At 48.8% G+C, this 19,447-nt stretch overlaps 2 protein-coding genes across 9 annotated transcripts; one reads left to right on the top strand and one right to left on the bottom strand.

Moving 5' to 3' along the window:
• Positions 1-954: 954 nt before the first annotated feature.
• Positions 955-6,706, top strand: aldh5a1 (aldehyde dehydrogenase 5 family, member A1 (succinate-semialdehyde dehydrogenase)). The gene is made up of 10 exons (XM_028012408.1): positions 955-1,355; positions 1,710-1,793; positions 2,085-2,255; positions 2,340-2,456; positions 2,536-2,679; positions 2,777-2,920; positions 2,991-3,149; positions 4,787-4,950; positions 5,028-5,086; positions 5,630-6,706. Exons 1-10 carry the CDS (start codon positions 1,068-1,070, stop codon positions 5,839-5,841), a joined length of 1,542 nt encoding a protein of 513 aa, XP_027868209.1. The 5' UTR covers positions 955-1,067; the 3' UTR covers positions 5,842-6,706.
• kiaa0319 (KIAA0319 ortholog) lies at positions 6,368-19,444 on the bottom strand. Of its 8 annotated transcripts, none has more exons than XM_028012395.1 (16): positions 19,131-19,444; positions 14,846-14,915; positions 13,858-14,387; positions 13,600-13,702; positions 13,237-13,332; positions 13,065-13,160; positions 12,565-12,736; positions 12,341-12,489; positions 12,124-12,275; positions 11,918-12,056; positions 11,687-11,846; positions 11,445-11,581; positions 8,427-8,549; positions 8,251-8,341; positions 8,065-8,156; positions 6,368-7,190 (listed from the first exon to the last, which is right to left on the bottom strand). In XM_028012395.1, the coding sequence occupies exons 1-16, from the start codon at positions 19,320-19,322 to the stop codon at positions 7,039-7,041; spliced, it is 2,454 nt and encodes an 817-aa protein (XP_027868196.1). In that variant the 5' UTR covers positions 19,323-19,444; the 3' UTR covers positions 6,368-7,038. The 8 variants fall into 8 exon arrangements, with proteins under 8 accessions (XP_027868196.1, XP_027868197.1, XP_027868198.1 ...); XM_028012396.1 differs by having other exon boundaries at positions 12,565-12,712; XM_028012397.1 differs by having other exon boundaries at positions 19,179-19,444.
• Positions 19,445-19,447: the final 3 nt, after the last annotated feature.

Here is a 19,447-nt window from a genome sequence, read left to right as displayed (position 1 = left end):
AAAGGGAGCCGGTGTGGTGTTAGCATTAGCCTAGCTCGCACCCCTCCACGCTTACCCCGCCTTTGTTTACGTTCTCGTCGCGGCCTGCGTACCCTTCCACCCGGCCGGGAGAAGTGAGCAGCCTCCGGTGTTCTGGAGATCTCTGGGATGAGTCGGAGATCGGCGATCATAGAGTCAAAATTGTAGCTCCAAAGGTCCAGAAGTTCGTGTCTGCTGTAGCGCAGCAACGCTGTGCAATTCTGAAAAAAAAGTCCAGTCATGAATAGATAAAAAACCACTAAAGAGCAGATTCTGGAGAGACGCTGAGCCTTGCGTTGTTGAAGCGCCGCCATCTTGGTCAAATCATTTCATTTTAAATCTTTTATTATTGTGTTTAAAACAAACATTTTCATGAAACAAAAAGAACCAAAACAACAATTTATTGTAGTTCCAGGGTGTTCACGTTCATAACTTTTTGGGTCTAATATTTAGAAAACATTTTAGTTTAAACTAAGCAGCAAAAATAAGAAGGTTCTTCTAAAATCCTTCCTGTCTTTAACTGAAGTTTAACGGGTTCCCAAATCTGTTGAGTAAAACATTGCTGAACGTTTGTGACCCGACTTCAGTTATATCAAAATCAACGTAAACAACATGACTTGTAAAGAATACAGATTTTTGTGTTACTGAACACTTTCTGTTTAGGAATATCTCATCTTAAAGACGTACATAAAGTGTTTGTCTTCTTCAGCTCCATTCTTAAACTGCAGTCAGGGCCTCAGAATTTATTCCAAGGGCCGCCAATGGCCCGAGAGCCGCACTTTGAGTACCCACGTTTAAACTACTGAAGTCAAGGGATGGAGTAGTTTATCTCTGTGGCAACGCGTCGTCACTGCACGCTAAAGCAGCTCACTAGCGCCACCATCTGGATGAAATCACCTTCGGGTTCAGTCTGGCTCTTTGGCAGGGGATTCCAGGATACATGGGATTTGTAGTTTTTTACTGAAACCGGAAGCAGAAGGTTCAGCGCTCTCTGCAGCGTCCAGGAGCTCCAGCTGCTGCTCTCCTCTCCCGGTCTCCTCCTCCCTGGTATGTCCGCCGTCAGAGCGCTGAGGAGCCGCCGGCTCCTCCGGCAGGTGTCCCCCGTCCTCCAGGCCTCCCTCGGCAGACATTACAGCCTGGACGTCCCCGCCGCGCTGCTCCGGACTCAGGGCTACCTGGGCGGCCGCTGGGTCTCTGCAGCCTCGGTGTTCCCGGTTCTGGACCCGGCCACCGGACAGGAGCTGACCCAGGTGTCGGACTGCGGGCCCGCAGAGGCCAAGCAGGCGGTGGAGGCCGCCTACGAGGCGTTTCAGTCCTGGAAGCGCACCACAGCCAAGGTAGGCGCTGCTCGGCGGGACTCCGTTAAAAAAAAATCACGTTTAAGATGAAATGCAGCAGATTTACCGAATAACGACACGGAACCCCGCGTTGGCCCGGTCCGTGCCTTCACGGTGAACACTTTGTGGTTCGGCTCTCACATCATGGAGCAAAAACATGTTTTCATGGTAAATTTGAGCTCAACCTGTTGCTTCGACATATGATGTGAAACATGAATGTAAATGTCAGAGTTTCAAGCTACATATTTAGTTTGAAGCTAAATATTAAATTGACCGATTTATCTCCTAACTAAATAACTAAATATTTGTTGTTAATGTTTAGCTTCAGACTAACGGTGCGCTGCTGCCCTGCAGGAGAGGAGCGTCCTGCTGAGGAAATGGTCCGACCTGCTGCTGCTGCACCAGCAACACCTGGCCGCAATCATCACCTTTGAGTCTGTGAGTAAATTCTGATCATCAGGTTCATAACTGATTCCAGTGAAAGTTGCTGGAGGTTTGTGTTGCTGTCAAAGTAAAAACGTGGTGATTAAAAGATTATTTGTTTGTGATTTTAGAATTATTTAATTTTTCTTCATCATTTCTTGGTCAGTGAAAATTTTGCTTTAGTTTTTACTTTTCACCATCAACAGTTAGAAATAAATAAATGTGCAGCAGAAAAGCTGCACTTTGGTTCATAAAGAGAGAGAGAGAGTTTCTGAGTGTGTGTGTTTCCATGTGTGTGTGTTTCAGGGTAAACCTCTGCCGGAGGCCCTGGGCGAGGTGTCGTACTCGGCCTCCTTCCTGCAGTGGTTCTCAGAAGAAGCTCGCCGAGTTTACGGCGACATCGTTCCGTCTCCCGCCGCGGACCGCAGGCTGCTGCTCCTCAAGCAGCCAGTAGGAGTCGCCACCATCATCACACCGGTGAGCACAGGCACTAAACAGGAAGTCGGTGCCACACGCAGGAGAGCCTGAAATGTTTGTGATGAACCTCCTCGTCCTCCTCAGTGGAACTTCCCCAGCGCCATGATCACCAGGAAGGTTGGCGCCGCCCTGGCCGCCGGCTGCACCGTGGTGGTGAAGCCGGCCGAAGACACGCCGCTGTCCGCCCTGGCTCTGGCCGAGGTCAGTCTCCGGCTCCTGTCCCGCTCCGGTCCCGGTCCGGTCCGGTCCTGGTGTTCATCCTGCCTCCTGTCTCCTGCAGCTGGCGCAGCAGGCGGGTGTCCCGCCGGGCGTGGTCAACGTGGTTCCCTGCTCCAGGGAGAAGATGGCCGCCGTGGGCCGGGTTCTGTGCTCCGACCCGCTGGTGGCCAAGATCTCCTTCACTGGATCCACGGCAACCGGGAAGGTGAGTCCTTCCGGTCCGGTCAGGTACGGACGGACCGGACCGGACCGGACCGGACTGGACCGGCTGAGGTTCTCAGCTGTTCCTCTCTCTCCTCCAGGTGTTGCTGAAAATGGCCGCCGACTCGGTCAAGCGGGTTTCCATGGAGCTGGGAGGCCACGCCCCCTTCATCGTGTTCGACAGCGCCGACCTGGAGCGCGCGGTGGGCGGAGCCATGGTTTCCAAGTTCAGGAACTCCGGACAGGTGAGGCGGGAGGGCGGGGCTGTGCTGGTGTGACGCAGCGTCCGGCTGACCGCTCCTGACCGCCCCGCAGACCTGCGTGTGCTCCAACCGCTTCCTGGTCCAGAGCGGGATCTACGATCGCTTCCTGGACGGGCTGGGCCGCGCCATGGACGCCGAGCTGCGTCTGGGCCACGGGTCGGAACCGGACACCACGCAGGGACCGCTCATCAACGTCAGAGCAGCGGAGAAGGTTGGACCCAAAGCCAACGACCCGGAACACTTCCAGAACCAGAACCGCTTGCTCCGCCTCTCACTGGGTCTTTACTGAATCAATCAGGGTGCATTTTGGGAAAAATTCTGGTGTCTGGATCAGAACCTTTTCCAGAAAACGCTGGATGGTTCTGGATCTGGTTTAGGTCTGGATCACGATTTAATAGTTTCAGATCAATCTATCGATTATTATTGATTAGCTTTTTGTTTCTCAAATCCTGTTGGAGAAACTGCTGCTGCGCTCAACAGGTGGTTGCTAGGCAACCAAAAAGTCAGCGGGTTTGTTGTGGCTACCCAGCTAGCTTAGCTAGCCTTGAGTTTGAGCGGCTAAAGCCTTTCCTCTGTCTACATCTCCCAGAATGCTTTGCAGTAGGGCTGGGCGATATATTGCGTATACTCGATGTATTGTAATACTTTCAATTTACGATAGTTTAAATGGCTATCGCAGCCACCGAGTATAAATTGTCGTTCAAATAATAAACCTTCGCCGTCAAATTCACTGCGAGTATGGTTTATCCAACACCCTATGAATGCATCACTAGCCCCCCCCCCGGAACATTTTCTACCAATCAGCTGCGCAGAGAAAACAAACATCATGAGGAAACAGATGAACCGTTAGGTTCTGGATCAATAATCTGTATTTTATATGGAGGATGTAAAACAAAATGAGGTCATTTACCAAACATGTTGTCAATCTGTTGCCACAAAAGGTTAAACCACAGATTTATTCCCCTAATCAGATTATTCTTCTACCTGCAGCTTATAGCCGCTAGAACCAAACCTGGAGACGTAGATATGATTCATTTAGTGATGTGCAATGGAAAATAACTATAACTCAAAACTATTCATTCTTTTTTCTCTCGCTCTGTCGCCGTTACGCTACACGTAGTCTCGTTGCCATAGCAACTGACAACACCGCAACTTTATGTATCAGGATTCAGCATCAAAAACACTCAAACATTTTCCCACATAGAGCAAAACATTCAGTTTGCTATTTTTTTGTCTTAGTTAAAACTTATTTCTCACCTTGTTATCTAGTCTTAGTGCAGACAGTTCACAGTAAAACACTGCAGCCCTTTTTATATGAGATTAGATTTAAGGGTAGCAGGAAAATGGCGGGGACTTGGTTGGATGCCTTCATGCTGCAGCATCTAGATTAGAATAACATCTAAGAATATTGTGATATATATCGCGTATCGTGATATAGCAAAAATATATCAGGATATTAGATTTTCCTCATATCCCACAGCACTACTGTTCTGATCAGAGTTCAGTGAAAATGATATTGATCACATGTTCATATTATATTATTGATTTACTGCCCAGGCCCGGTCCGATGGTTCCGGATCAGACGGTTCTGAATCTGTTGGGCGTTGGATGGTTCCAGCTGGTTGGATGAGGTTCTGATGGGGTTTTGATGAGGTTCTGATGGGTTTCTGATGAGGTTCTGATTGGGTTTTGATGAGGTTTTAACGAGGTTCTGATTGGGTTTTGATGGGGTTCTGATTGGGTTTTGATGAGGTTCTGATTGGGGTTTGATGGGGTTCTGATTGGGTTTTATATGAGGTTCTGATGAGGTTCTGATTGGGTTCTGATGGGACGGTGTCTCTGCCCCAGGTGGTCCATCAGATAACGGACGCCGTGTCTCGTGGCGCCCGGGTTCTGCGAGGCGGGAAGCGTTTGGACGGGTCGTTCATGGAGCCGACCCTACTGGCGGACGTCACCACTGACATGCTGTGTACGCAGGAGGAGACGTTCGGACCGCTGGTTCCAGTCATCAGGTGGGAGCGGCGGGTTCTGCTCTGAGGGCGGGCCGTCCGGGTCCGAACCAATCAGCAGCTGTGTTCCTCATTTCCAGGTTCGAGACAGAAGAAGAAGCTCTGGCCGTGGCCAACGCTGCCAACGTCGGGCTGGCAGGTGAGAAGGTCCGGCTCCCCTCAGGCCCTGCAGAACCTGAGCTCAGACAGATCCAGTCCCAGTAGAACCACCGTGAAACCAGTACAGCTCCACGTCTTCCAGACACTTTAACCTGCTGAGCTCAGCTGGTACCAGTCAGTCCAGTTAACACGACTGACTGCAGAAGAAGAAAAACACAACACAGCTAGCAGAGCTAGCTTCAAAGTTAGCGGTGCTAGCTGGTCATATGTATTATGTCTGCTAACTCCACACCTGCATGTCAACATGGTACTGAGGGTGAAGCTAACGCTAAAGCTATACATCCCTGAACTTTCTTCAACTGAATGTTTTCTTAAGACCCCAGTGAATTAGCTACATTAAAAATGTATCAGTATGTGCTAAACATTAGCTCCTCCATTAACGTGTTAGCTTCAGGGTTCCCACCACTCAGGCTGATGTCAGTTCGAACCTCAGATTCTCCTCAGGCTGAAAGCCGTTGCTTCGGGTTGTCTGTGACGCCTCCCTCCTGGTTCTGATCCAGTTCTGCTCCGTCTCTGCTGCCAGGATACTTCTACTCGCAGGACGTGGGCCAGATCTGGCGGGTGGCCGAGGCGCTGGAGGTGGGCATGGTGGGGGTCAACGAGGGCCTCCTGTCCGTCGCCGAGGCCGCCTTCGGTGGGGTCAAACAGTCCGGCCTGGGCCGGGAGGGATCCAAGTACGGCATCGACGAGTATCTGGAGATCAAGTACATGTGCTTCGGAGGCCTGAGACCCTGAACCGGGCCGGAGCTGGTACCGGCGCCGGAGGACAGGAAGGAGTGAGAGCTGCTGATCAACATGACCCAGGAAGCTTCCCAACCCTCCAGCACGTCTGCTGCCATCATTAATAATTATAGTCATTTAGATTTTAATGGACTTTACATTTTAAAGTCTCAACATTCGACTGGGTAAAAATAAAAATACTAAAACAGGATCAAATATGTGGTAAATATAAAACTAATCAAAAATCCTAAAAAATAATGAACTAAATACCAGGATTAATAACTAAATAAATGTACAGAAACTCTAAAATCTCCATGAATTATTATTGCTGATTTTCTACATAAGTGACGTTTTTATGTCTTAAATTGTTCAACTTTCCTGCTGCCTGGTTCCACTAATTAAAGGTTCTGTGTGTAGAGAACACTGCCATCTGGCGGTCAGGTAAGGTACTGCAGCCGTTATGTTTAATGACCTCATTTCCTCAGACTGATCATGTTAAACGTGGTTTTGTCATTTCTGACCTGAAAGTGATTTTTTTAAATTTATTTGGAAGGACTAAGCTCTGCCCACTTTTACGCATCACATCCTAGAAGCTGTTGGATTGGACCCAGACTTCCTGAACCCTTTGATGCATTCAGGCAACAATATGCAGAAAAAAAACAAATGAAGTTGGAGTTTCATGTTGACTTTAATCTGAAGAATTTTGGATGAATCCAGAATCTGGAACCGGGTCGGTTCTGCTGCAGATAGAGATCTGTGGGTTTCTTGGATTCTAGATGTTTAGTTAGTAACAGAATGTCTCGGATTATTCTGGAAAACTTTCCTGTTTAGGTTTTTGTACGTTTGTGTGTGATCTGAAATAAAGTGACGGATGAATTCATGTTTGATTTCTTCAGTTTCTCCTGAAACTTTGACTTTAAATCACCAGACATGGAACTGGTTCTGCTGAGACGTTTGGGTCACCAGGATGCTTAATAATCCCAGCTGGGTCCGGTTCTGGTTCTGATGCGACACTAAAGGAACAGTCCAACAGGCCCAGATGAACGGAACCTGAACTCATGTCTTGGTGCTGCCCCCTGCAGGCCAAGTCTTCGCTTCATGAATGTTTCTCTGGGAAGAATGAATGAAACCTCTGAACCGAACATGTGCTGCCACCAGGAGGCGCCGTCCAGACTTCCTCCAACCCTCACTGTCCCCCCGGACTTCCTGTCTTCACCCGAAGGCGTTCCCGTTGCGCGCAGCCTGGGAGCTGACCTGGTTCCGGTTGCGGACCGGCCGGCTGAAGACGGAGTCCTGGTCGCTGTCCAGCTCCGACTCGGACATCATGAGGCTGGAGTTGTGCTCCGTGCTGCGGTGCTTCAGACCTGGCAGGACAGGGGGAGTTACTGAGTGGGAACGTTCGGATCCATCCCACAGAACCGTCATCTGGACTGGAAAAGGCTCTGACCCGGACCGGCCCGTTCCCCAGAAAGGCTGGGATTAACTTTCAGAGTCTTCCACATCTGGATGAGAGAGGGACCATTTTCACTTTTTAAATCGCTTTGCAGGCGATTAAACCAGGATTAAAACCAGGATTAAACTCAGATTAAACCAGGATTAAACCCAGATTAAACCAGGATTAAACCCGGATTAAACCAGGATTAAACTCAGATTAAACCAGGATTAAACCCAGATTAAACCAGGATTAAACTCGGATTAAACCAGGATTAAACCAGGATTAAACTCAGATTAAACCAGGATTAAACTCAGATTAAACCAGGATTAAACTCAGATTAAACCAGGATTAAACCCAGATTAAACCAGGATTAAACTCGGATTAAACCAGGATTAAACCAGGATTAAACCCAGATTAAACCAGGATTAAACCCGGATTAAACCAGGATTAAACTCGGATTAAACCCAGATTAAACTCGGATTAAACCAGGATTAAACTCAGATTATACCAGGATTAAACCCAGATTAAACTCGGATTAAACCAGGATTAAACTCAGATTAAACCTGGATTAACCCGTTAGGTGAATTTCTGCATCTTGAATGGACGTTGGATCAGATTGTTGTGAGATTTTCATGTTTAGAGATTCTCTGCTGGTTTTGTTGCTTTATTGAAAAGTTTTGCTTCTAATTCCAGTAAAATTTCAATCAGAAATCCGGGAAAGGATTGAATCCGCGTCACTGTGGGGTTTCCTGAAGGGCGGTCCGGTCCGGTCCAGAACCTGCAGTACCGGTGGACAAACTCACTGAATCTGGGCCGGAGCTCCAGCCGCTCCTGCTCGTCCATGTCGTCCAGGATGGTGTACCTGGTCTTCTTCCTTCCCTTCCTCTGCTTCCTCCTGCAGACACACAGAACACCGAATCGGACCCGGCAGATTCTGGATGGGACCCGGCGGATCCCGGCTTGATCCTGACCCGACGGTCCAGACTCACCTCCGGCTGCAGCAGACAAAGGTCCAGCTGAGCGACAGGATGAGGACCATCATCAGGAAGCTGCTCAGGATCACGAACAGAACCCTCCACTCTGAGGGGACGAGCAGAGCCGGGTCAGAGGTCGACCACAGGGAACATCTTTAGAGCCACCGGCTCAGGAATGATAAAAACGTTACCACAGTTACTCTCTCCGTCCCCGAGGTAGAGCCGGATCAGGTTCTCCGTCCAGAACGGGTCACAGGAACACTGTTTGGTGATTGGATCACACTGGCCCCGCCCTGAACAGCTCAGCTCGCACGCTAACGAAACAAATGACACCAGAACATAAACAAAGAGTAAACAAACATCCATTTCCTTCTTATCTGGGGTCGGGTCGCACTGATCCACGTCCTGGACTCCTAAGCAGGAGTCTGGGGGAATCAGCTGGCCCGACGAGCGGCTCTACTCTGAGTCCCTCCATGATGACTGAGCTTCTCTCTCTAAGGGAGAGCCCAGACACCCTGCGGAGAAAACCCATGGACCTTACCACAGGGCCTCTTTTCATTGGCTGATGCCCATTCTACATGGCCGTCTCACAAACACACTTAGCTTCCCGTTAGCTAAGTACAACATAATGGCAGAACTGATACAACTTCTACACCTTGAAGCCTGTCTGCTACACAGTCTTACGTTAGCTAAACAGATCAATATGCAATGTGTCTGTATCTGACATACACTAAAGATTTTATTTTAGCAGAAAAGGTTTTGGACTAAACTGTTGCTCATGTTAGCCACGTTAGCACCAAGTACAGCTAGTCAGTCAACCATCGCTGTGTTCAGGGAAGCGCCAAGTTGCCACGGTAACAGGTGTGCTTAAACTACAGAGAGAGAGAGAGTAAAAAGGTAGGAGTGGTTTTGAGTTGATCACCTGTTCAGGTTATTTTACCTTTGTTTCCCTTTGCTGTGGCTCATTACAGCCGCTGTAGTTTCTAAACGTTGGACTAATTACCTCGTTAGTTTGTGAGTTTACGTCATTCACAACAAACATCAAATAGAACAAATATATTTGCGGACTGACACCTGCTGGCCTCAGGTTTGCAACCAGCTTGTGACTGAGAAACCAGTAACCTCCTCCCAGTGTCAGAGTCTCACTGAGGAAGAAACTGCATCAGGTTTTCTATCACTTTAATATTTCTGCTATAACTGATGGATATTCGCATATAAAATAAGTCAATAGTTTAATTTACAATTTTTATGTCTTCATGTCATGAGGTAGATCTCAGCCGGCTGGTGAGAGAAAAAGTAGATCTTGGTCTCAAAACGTTTGGGTTCCCCTGATGTAGAGGGTGGATCTGCCGTTTTCCTCATGAAGCGAAAGCGTTTTGCTGTGTTGGAGGCGTCGCGAGGCTCAAACACCTTGATCTCATCCAAAAAACATGACATGATCTTGTTAGTTCCTCTGTCCATTTAGTAGCTGATATATTGTGAAAATCCTGTAGAAATGATGCACTAATCAGTCATGTTTACATAGAAACAACATGCCGTGAGGCTTTGTTTGTGAGACTAGCGGTCACGTGGGTCAGTTGTGGGCGGAGCTTGGTAAGGTCCATTTCGGCCGCTTGTATCCGCGATCTCGTTCTTTCGGTCATGACCCAAAGCTCATGACCATAGATGAGGGTGGGAACGTAGATCGACCGGTAAATCGAGAGCTTCGCTTTTTGGCTCAGCTCTCTCTTCACCACGACGGACCGGTACAGCGCCCGCTTGACAGCAGACGCTGCACCAATCCGCCTGTTGATCTCCCGCTCCCTTCTTCCCTCATTTGTGAACAAGATCCGGAGATACTTGAACTCCTCCACCTGGGGCAGGACACCCCCCCTGACCCGGAGAAGGCACTCTACCCTTTTCCGGCTCAAGACCATGGCCTCGGATTTGGAGGCACTGATCCCCATCCCGGCCGCTTCACACTCAGCTGCGAACCGATCCAGCGAGAGCTGCAGATCACGATCTGATGAAGCCAAAAGGACCACATCGTCTGCGAAAAGCAGAGATGAGATCCTAAGGCCACCAAATCGGATCCCCTCAACACCTTGGCTGCGCCTAGAAATTCTGTCCATGAAAGTAATGAACAGAATCGGTGACAAAGGGCAGCCCTGGCGGAGTCCAACTCTCACCGGAAACGAGCCCGACTTACTGCCGGCAATGTGGACCAGACTCTGACACCGATCATACAGGGACCTGACAGCCCGTATCAAAGGGCCCGGTACCCCATACTCCCGGAGAACCCCCCACAGGGCTCCCCGAGGGACACGGTCGAACGCCTTCTCCAAGTCCACAAAACACATGTAGATCGATTGGGCGAACTCCCATGCACCCTCCAGGACCCTGCTGAGGGTGTAGAGCTGGTCCAGTGTTCCACGATCAGAACCAGAACCACACTGCTCTTCCTGAATCCGAGGTTTGATGATCCAACGGACCCTCCTCTCCAGGACCCTGAATAGATCTTGGCCCAATAGTGTGACTCTGCCTTTCTCCTTCTGAGTAAGAGACCGCCACTCCGGTCTCCAGAGCCTTAAGGAACTCTGAATCTTAACTCCTGCTCCACGCTTCTCATCAGGGGCAACGCCAGAATGAAAGAACGTCCAACGCTTCTCAAGGAAACAGTCCGTGTGGTGCACTGAGGTGAGTCCGACTATTTCAACTTCACCACCAGCTTCTATAGCCGAGGATCAGACCGCCAAAGTCCCTGCCTCCAGCACCACCCATCCCACTCTCCACCTGACCCCTCTAGCCCCTCCCACAACCCCTGGAAAGGGGTACCATGTCTCCTGTTCGGGCTGTGAAGCCTGAACAGGAGACATGGTAAAGCCAAGGCACCAGGAACTGGCCAGCTGCCATGGGTCCAGGCGAGGGAACTCTGGTTCCACTCATCTTTGGGCTGAACTTTATCTGGTGACCCCACCAGGGGCACGAGGCCCCTGATGGAACTGCTGACCGCTGGGGAACTCAGACCCTCCACTAGGTGGCAGCCTGGAACGGGCTGACCATAGACAAACAGGAAGTAAAGCTAAGAGCCAATCAGAGTGACCCAGCCAGGGGAGCCATCTAAACATCCCAGCAGACACATGTTCCCTGACGGTTCTTGATGGTTCTAGATGGTTCTGGATGGTTCCTCTCTAAAACATGAACCCGGGCCGATCGGGACCAGAACTTACCCACAGTGTCGACTCTCAGCACCTTGAATAGCAGGAAGTCGCTCTTGTCTCGGAGCAGCTGTTTCCTGAGCAGAACCACCAGGCTGGAGGCCGGGATGGGTCCGGTCGGGCCCTGGACCCAGAACTGCAGAACCGTGCTGAAACAGAACAGCAGAGCAGAGTTCTGACCCGACTAGCAGGCAGCAGGTTCAGGTGCAGTGAGCGGCGTCTGTTTGGGCCTGACCCGGTCAGGGTTCTGATACCTGAGTTGGGTCCGTCCCTGCAGCGCCCGGACCCGGATGTCCCGGTCCAGGACGTGGATCAGTGCGGCCAGCTGCCGGACCAGTGTGTCCCTCTGAGCCAAGCTCACCTGAGACACCGCCACCAGCATCTCCAGCTCCACCTGCTGGCCGCCGCCTGGTTCTGCACAAACCAACCCAGAGGTCCATTTACCCTCAGAACCTCAGCAGAACCTGCGCTGAGCGGCGGCCTACCTGGCCGAACCTCCACGGTGGCGGTGGCGGTGCTGACCCGGCCCTGAGCGTCCGTCACCCTCAGCTGGAACAGGTAGGTTCCCTCCACCAGGTCCGACAGGTACAGGACCCGCCGGGTCTCCGAGCCGAACAGGACCTCCTGCACAGAACCGGGAGGTTACATGAGCTGGCACATTTGGGCCTAAATTGCTCAGAGAGGGCGGTACCCCGGCTGCTGGACTCTGGCTGTCCCTGGTCCACCGGTACCGGACCTCCGTTTGGTCTCCGTCAGTAACCCACCCCTCCAGAACCACGGAGTTGTTGGGCAGAACCAGAACATGGCTGCCGCTGGCGTGCGCCACCGGAGGAAGACTGCGGGCTTCAGGGGGAAGGAGACAGGCGGTACCAATCAGAACTAGAACCAGAACCTACAGCAGAACTCACCTTCCTGGACCCGCACCGACAGCAAGGCACTGTCTGTCGCCCCCTGCTGGTCCGACACCGTCAGCTTGAACGTGTAGCGCCCCGCTCTTAGGCCCGTCGCCATGGCGACCGCCTGGTCGGCATCCTGCAGCCGCAAACCAGGAGGACCGCTGCGGACACAGGTGGCAGAGAGTCCGTCAGGTACCGAGCCGCCGGTTCTTGTCCCGGTCCGCAGAGCTGCTCACCTCAACACCTCCCAGCTGTAGCCGCTAACGCCGCGGTCGTCGGTGCTGCCGCTGCCGTTGAGCAACAGGCTGGCGCTCAGAGGGAGAACCAGATGGAGGTCCGGACCTACGGCGGCCAGTGGGGCCCGGTTCGGCCCCTGGGGTTCCGCTGCGGCCGGACGACAGACAGAACCTCAGAGAAAGAACCAGCTGAAACGATCAGAACCGGGCCGTAGAGGCCCGAGATAACGACCAGCCTGGGCCGCTGCTAGGCACCGGGCGGCTAACAGCCTAGCTGTAGCGGCTAACAGCCTAGCTGTAGCGGCTAACATGCGCTATGCTAATACCATCTCTGCTCAGACAGATTTGGGTTTTTGTGTTTGTTTCCCAAAAAAAGAAAATGAACTTTTAAAGAAAATTTTATTTTGATAACTAAGAAATAAAAATCAGTAATCAGTTCAGAATCAGAACCAGAGCCTGGCAGAACCGGACCAACAGGAACCAGAACCAGGTTGACATACCTACAGTAGTCGGGGGGAGAGCAGCTGAGGTGGGGAGGTCAGAGGTCACCTCTTTCAGCGGGTCGGTGGTTGGAGCCTGGAGAACCTTCAGAGGTTCTGTCAGAACAAAAACAAACTCCAGCATTAAGCTTCTGTCCAGAACCAGAACCCTGTGCAGAACTTCGGATCAGACCTGAAGTTCTGTTCCCGACTTCAGAAGAACCGGTTGGTTCTGATGTCACAGCGGAGCCGAGGTCCACCGGATCCACCGGGTCCCCCACAGGATGACCTGCAGGAAGACGTCCAGATCAGGCCGGACAGAACCACCAGAACATCAAGCATTTCTGCAGTTGGTTCTGACCCGCTCAAAGGGATTTTTATGTTCCGTGTCTTTAAATGCAGCCACAAACTAACCCCTGTTACCATGGCAACAGGTTTGGGTCTTTGTGAAAACTGAAGTCAAACCAGGACGTGAATGTTGTCACATGACTGATGGTATCGTCCAATCAGAGGACAGAACCCGGGTCCAGTCCAGACCAGGATCAGAGTCGCCTACCTGGGTTCACCGTGGTGCTGATGACATCACCGGGCGTGGTCATGTGACCCGTAGGGGCGGAGTCAGCGACAGGCGCAGGAAGCTCGGGTCTCTGACTTCCTGCCTGGAGAAGAAGAGCAGGAGGTTCTACAGGTTCTGTTCACCAGAACCTCCATCGTTGTTCTGGTTCTGGTGACACAGAACCAGCTGGTTCTGATCTGGCTGCAGACCCTGTAGAGCTGGTTCTGTTGGTTCTGACCCGGATCAGTCTTCACTCACCGTTCCCTCTGCAGCAGCCGGACCAGCTGGTTCTGTGGTTCTGGTTCCGGTCAGGTTGCTGTCTGACTCCGCCCCTCCAGGATCCGCCTCCTGTGATTGGTTGAACGTGGACCAGAACCAATCTGCCTCCAGGTCCGCCGGGTCGGACCAGGTCGGGTCGGGCCCATCGAACATAGCCGGGCCCTTGAGGGCCTCCGGGTGGCCGCCGGGCCCCCGCGTCCGGCCGAACGGCGCCGGCCTTCCCAGGGACCGCAGCAGGGAGCGAGCCGGACGTTGCAGGAAGGCCAGAACCGAGTCGGCGCCGGGCCGGACCCGGGGCCGGCAGTCGGCCCCCTGCTGGCAGCTCAGGACGTAGCAGCGGCCCTTAAAGCGCCAGGCCAGGTCGCAGTCCGGGAGGTCGCAGCACGCCGCCACGCACAGCTGGAGCGACGCCGCGGCCGGGACGCGCACGATGCCGCTGCTGTCCGCCGCCGGGGAAACCACGGCCTCCGGGAAGGTCGCCCCCTGCCAGCAGGGCGGCGCCACTGCAGCTGCAACACAACCAGCAGAGGAAGTGAAGGACTGGACCGGGTCGTTCATCTGACTTCATGTTGCTGAGCCTGAAACAGCAAATCAGTCTGAAAGGTTTCAGATGCTTTTATTTTGAAGGTTCTGCCTGAAATCTAAAACATTCTTCTACCACAAGCAGCAGAACCTTCTGGGTCCAAACCTAGTTCTGATTGGTTAAACAGAACCTTTAGGTCCAAGTTCTCCAGAACCAGTCAGAACCAAACTAACCGGAAGTGAATGAGTGTGGGCGTGTCTTTCTGCTCTCTGATTGGTCAGAAAACAGGAAATGAGAGACAAACATCGCTGCATGGAGAAACTGGTTAAATCCATGAAGCTCTGAATATTTTACCGGGTCAGAACCATGATTCCTCTGTGCTGAAAAGAATCTGGAAGATCATCGATGAGAAACTAAACCAGTAAAAATCCTGAAAGTTTTTACCTTCCATGATGTGAAGCAGCAGCAGCAGAACTGGTTTCCTCCACATGGTGGCGCTGTGTGGCTCCGCAGCCTGAAAACAAACAGCAGCTGGAAGGAAACCGAATAACCAGACATTGTTTTTGTTTTTTATTGGACATACAAGAATAACAACACGTCAATAACAAACATTACAAAAACCAAATATCAACTCCTGCTGTTACAAATCACAATTAGGAACAAAGCACTAAAATTAGTGAAAAATAAATCAATTAAATTAATAAGAGGGGGCTACTAACTGAAAATCCCCCATTAACTCAAACAATTTAATTGCGTTTAAATTCTGCATCTTTCTCAGAAATCTTTTAAAAAAGGAAAGTTCATTTTTGACAGCAGAGATTGAGAGAAAACATTTTGCATAGCGACATTTATGGATATAATATTTGGCTACAATAATTAGAACATTGACTAAAGATTCCACATGTTTTTCTTTCATTAATAAACTCAACTGAACGTTTAGTAAAGATATAAAATCCACATTTATTGTTTTAGAAGACAGAAGTTATGAAGTTGAGCCCATAAGTTTAATACTTCTTTACATTCGTAAAACAAATGTTTAGTTGTTTCCAACCACAATTCTCAACATTAATATTAAATCTCTCTCTTAAGAACTCATTTGAAGGATATATGTTATTAATTTTTGCAATGCATGGCAGTTCCCACCACTCGTGCCGCTGCGTTCCCTTCACAATATACATGTCAAAACGTGCAGCTCGATCCCACGAGGGGAGATATTACTTTTGTTGCCATTTGAAGTAACTGTGGCGACATAAGTAACGAAAAACGAGCCAAATTCAACTCAAAACAAAAGTCTGAAACAAAACAGTGTCAGTTTGAGTCAAGATAGACAGAATTTAGTCGGCCCCTCTGAGCTGCTCTCTAGAACCATAGTGATGGAGGAAAACAGAGTTTTAGAAATATAGAAACAGCATCTTGACAGAATACAGACAAGATGGCAGAAGAACAAAGGAAACCTGATACCTTCATGAAACCTGACACCTAAACTGACTGTCGAAATGAGAGCGTCACATACTAAATAATAAAATAAAACATAATAAAAGCCTTCATATTTTTCACAACAGGTAATTGCTGTTTTGGGCTTTATATGACTGGTTTAACCCAACCACTGTTACACATGGGGTCATTGTGGCCCTCAGGGACAGCTGGTATAAGTGAGCTGGTAGGGCTAAGCCCTCCCTGACATTTACAATAAAGTTGTTAAAATAAACAACTTCAAATTAAATACATTTTAGAATTAATGTATCACATTTTGTTAAAATGTCAAACCGCCTGGGGAAAATCCCAGGGTCTTTATAAAGGACTAACTTCAGACGGCCCGTTCAGGTTACTGTCTGTCACGGCCAGGAATGACTGACCAGCGTCCAGCCACGCCCCCTCAGGGCCAGCCACGCCCCCTCAGGGCCAGCCTGGGCCACAGGATCCATCCAATCAGGATGGACTATCCTCGAGCTCGAGTGTGTGGGCGTGGTTTGGCGTAGACTGAGAAATATTAGCATAAACGAGGTGGATTATTTGGCCTTTTTGCTTCCTAGAAAAGTTGTCAGAGTGAGTTTGTCTTTAAATAAAGTAGGCCTCATTTAAAATATATTGTATCTTGTTTCATTTTATAAGTGTGATTGTATGGAAACACATTGTTACAGAAACGCGTTGCTACAGAAACGAGTTGCTACAGAAAAAACACGTTGCTACAGAAACGAGTTGCTACAAAAACGAGTTGCTACAGAAACACGTTGCTACAGAAACAGGTTGCTACAGAAATGCGTTGCTACAGAAATGCGTTGCTCTCAAGCAGGAAGAAAACATTCAGAGCGCTATCACGTTACAACGTGATGCGTATCTTGTTTGACTTGCTGCTCAACAGGTGGTTGTTCTGAATGAGGAGGGAAAGGAGGACAAATTCAGTCATGACTTGATTCCAGAATCTTTTCAACGCAGGATGATGGGCTGTTAGCCTTTCCCATAAAATAAAACTCTCCCAGGTTAGTGCAACATTCCTCCGCTAGACTGAGAAACCGAGTGGATTTCTGACCCCAAAACAGTTTTTAACTCGCTTTCACGCCCACAAATATGGCTCTATTGGTATGAAAGTCGGTCATGACACCATCTCTCTCTCATTCCTGCTATTACTGAGTGAGCTACAGATATGAATCGCGGTACTATCAAGGACGACAAATAGCCCTCTCACACATTTCAAACGGTTTAGGAATACGTATCACGGTTCCTGAACGGGAAGGAGTTGTTCGGACTGCTTTTTCAAAAACTGACTGGGTGTCTCACAAAGATAAAATTCTTTCTCCACCTCTCTGTCTCTCACATGACAGTTGGCTGAGAGCTGAGCTGCTCTTTAGAACTACAATGATGGCAGACGATCAGAACTACAACATGGCGGAACTCTCACTTACTACAGAGGAGGGATGAGTTGGCAGTTAAGAACTACAATGATGGAAGGTTTGAACTACAGACATGGCGGAATGTTTTGTTCATTTTATAACTGATTTAACCCAACCACTGTTACTCATAGGATTAGTATAGCCATTTAAAATGAAGCTTACTGAAAATTTCTAAATAAACAAATAATTAACATTAGCACAAACATTAGCATTTCACTTTCACTTGCTGAGAGCAAGCACAGAATATTTGCTAATGAAAAAGTTGGTGACTGATTCTCCTCTTTTTATCTACACTTAAGTCAAAGTGCAGGTAGCACGTAGCATTAGCCTTTTCCCTAAAAAATGTTTTAGCTCTTTTTCTTATTCTTATTTATTAGCCACATGTAGTATATTGAATGAAGTCAATGTCAGACCACGTGCTACTGATGCCCATGTGCCGCTGACAGCATTTAGGCTAATGTTAGCAATTTGGCTTATTTTAACTTGTACGCTAATTTCAACAAACTGAATGGCATAAGTTCATGTTCCTCAACATGCTTGTGACTCTCCACATGCTATTGAGTACATTGCAGCTTACTTTAGCATTGATGCTAATTTGTAGCATCAGAACGTGGGGTTAAAACCGACAGGCACACTTTGGCGGGCCCTTTTAAATTTCTTCAGAAATTTTCTAGTTTTAAAATGTAATTCTTTATATTTAGAAGGAATTAGGAATTTCAAATAATTCTATCTAATTTTGACTATCATCGATTTGTAAAAAAAAATTGTAAGAGAACTGATTATGTTTTTTATTGAATACTGATTCAATACTGTTTATTATCTCTAATGTCCACAAGCTCAGTTTGAATCTCATGGAGTCTAGGAATAAAGAAATTAGGTAAATAGTTTTTAACTGACTGAATGAGGACATCAGGGAAACTATATAAAACTTTCTTATAAATTGTTAGTGAACAATCAGCTCCAAACTTCCTGTTAAATTCCTCCAAACTCAGAATTTCACCATTTCCATCCAGTAAATAAGTAACTGACCAGATTTGTTTATTCCACCAATCTTTCATAAATATAGATTTTCTACCACATAGAATGGCTCTGTTGTTCCACAGTGGAACATTATGGGGCTGAAGTTGTGCTGGAACATTAACTTCATCTGTTGGTGGACATTAGAGAGTTAAAGGGGAGTTTAGATAATTCAAAATCACATTTCAATAACAACTCAGTACCTCAATACGTCGTTCGTAATTCAAAAATACGAACGACGGTAAAACAAACCAAATATGAAAAATAACCCGACATTCAGCAGCAGCAACGTGACTTTATCTGATCTGGCCGGAAATGCTGAAACTGCATTTCCGGCCAGATCTTGTGACTCTCCACATGCTATTGAATACATTGCCAAAGGTGGCGCTCTGCTTTAGCGCGCCACCTTTAGCCCCGCCCAGCTGCAGCACAGCGGCAGGAGCTGGAATAAAAATCAAGCATTCATTAAGTTAAAGCGCACAAAACATCGTTAATTAATCAGCAACGACAAATAAAGCATCAATATTTATCACTGTTTCGTTCGGCAAATATTAAGAGCAACAAAACCAACATCTGAACACGAATTTATTCCAAATAACGTTTCAGTTAAGAAACTAAACGCGATTTTATTTCTCATATGTGAAATAAAACAGTAATATGAGGAGATAAAATCATGGCCGAATTATCAAATACAAATCGGATCTTTTAGTCAAGATCTGATTTAATATTTTCAGTCACAAAATGAGGAACCTGGAGCGGAACCACCGGAGCTTCTGCCACCAGTCCGACATTTCCAACCATCGAGAAAACATCCAACCTGCCTCGCGCTCCTGTCGGAGATCCGCAGCGCGTGACGGATGTTGACCCACCTGGAGGAGGAGGAGGAGGAGGAAGAGGAGGAGGAAGAGGACTCTGCCCCGGTTCTCCTCACGGTTCTCCTCGACCCAGCCCGCTGGTTGTCCAGAACCAGAACCACTCAGAGCATCCCGGAGGAGCGAGAAGACACGAGTCATCCCGAGGCAGAATCACCTGTCCCACTTCCGGTCCGTTCCTACAAAATAAAACATCCCAATAATCCACATAGGGATGTGGAACCAGAACCAGAACCAGAACCATCACATGAGTATGGGTGAACAGA

The sequence above is a fragment of the Xiphophorus couchianus genome, chromosome 3 (genome assembly GCF_001444195.1).
Source record: "Xiphophorus couchianus chromosome 3, X_couchianus-1.0, whole genome shotgun sequence".
Taxonomy (NCBI): Eukaryota; Metazoa; Chordata; class Actinopteri; order Cyprinodontiformes; family Poeciliidae; genus Xiphophorus; species Xiphophorus couchianus.
The sequence above is the reverse complement of the archived record's forward strand: the minus strand, read 5'-3'. Positions and strand labels throughout refer to the sequence as shown.

What these genes read in the sequence shown, in the direction of transcription:
- kiaa0319 (XM_028012395.1), bottom strand. Translation starts at nt 19,322, where the DNA reads ATGACTCGTGTCTTCTCGCTCCTCCGGGATGCTCTGAGTGGTTCTGGT. An exon ending in CGGCTGCTGCAGAGGGAACG is followed by an intron (nt 13,703 to 13,857) that starts GTGAGTGAAGAC and finishes CTTCTTCTCCAG; the next exon opens with GCAGGAAGTCAGAGACCCGA. An exon ending in GCCAGAGTCCAGCAGCCGGG is followed by an intron (nt 12,057 to 12,123) that starts GTACCGCCCTCT and finishes GGTTCTGTGCAG; the next exon opens with GAGGTCCTGTTCGGCTCGGA.
- aldh5a1 (XM_028012408.1), top strand. Translation starts at nt 1,068, where the DNA reads ATGTCCGCCGTCAGAGCGCTGAGGAGCCGCCGGCTCCTCCGGCAGGTG. An exon ending in CAATCATCACCTTTGAGTCT is followed by an intron (nt 1,794 to 2,084) that starts GTGAGTAAATTC and finishes TGTGTGTTTCAG; the next exon opens with GGTAAACCTCTGCCGGAGGC. An exon ending in CCGCTGGTTCCAGTCATCAG is followed by an intron (nt 4,951 to 5,027) that starts GTGGGAGCGGCG and finishes CCTCATTTCCAG; the next exon opens with GTTCGAGACAGAAGAAGAAG.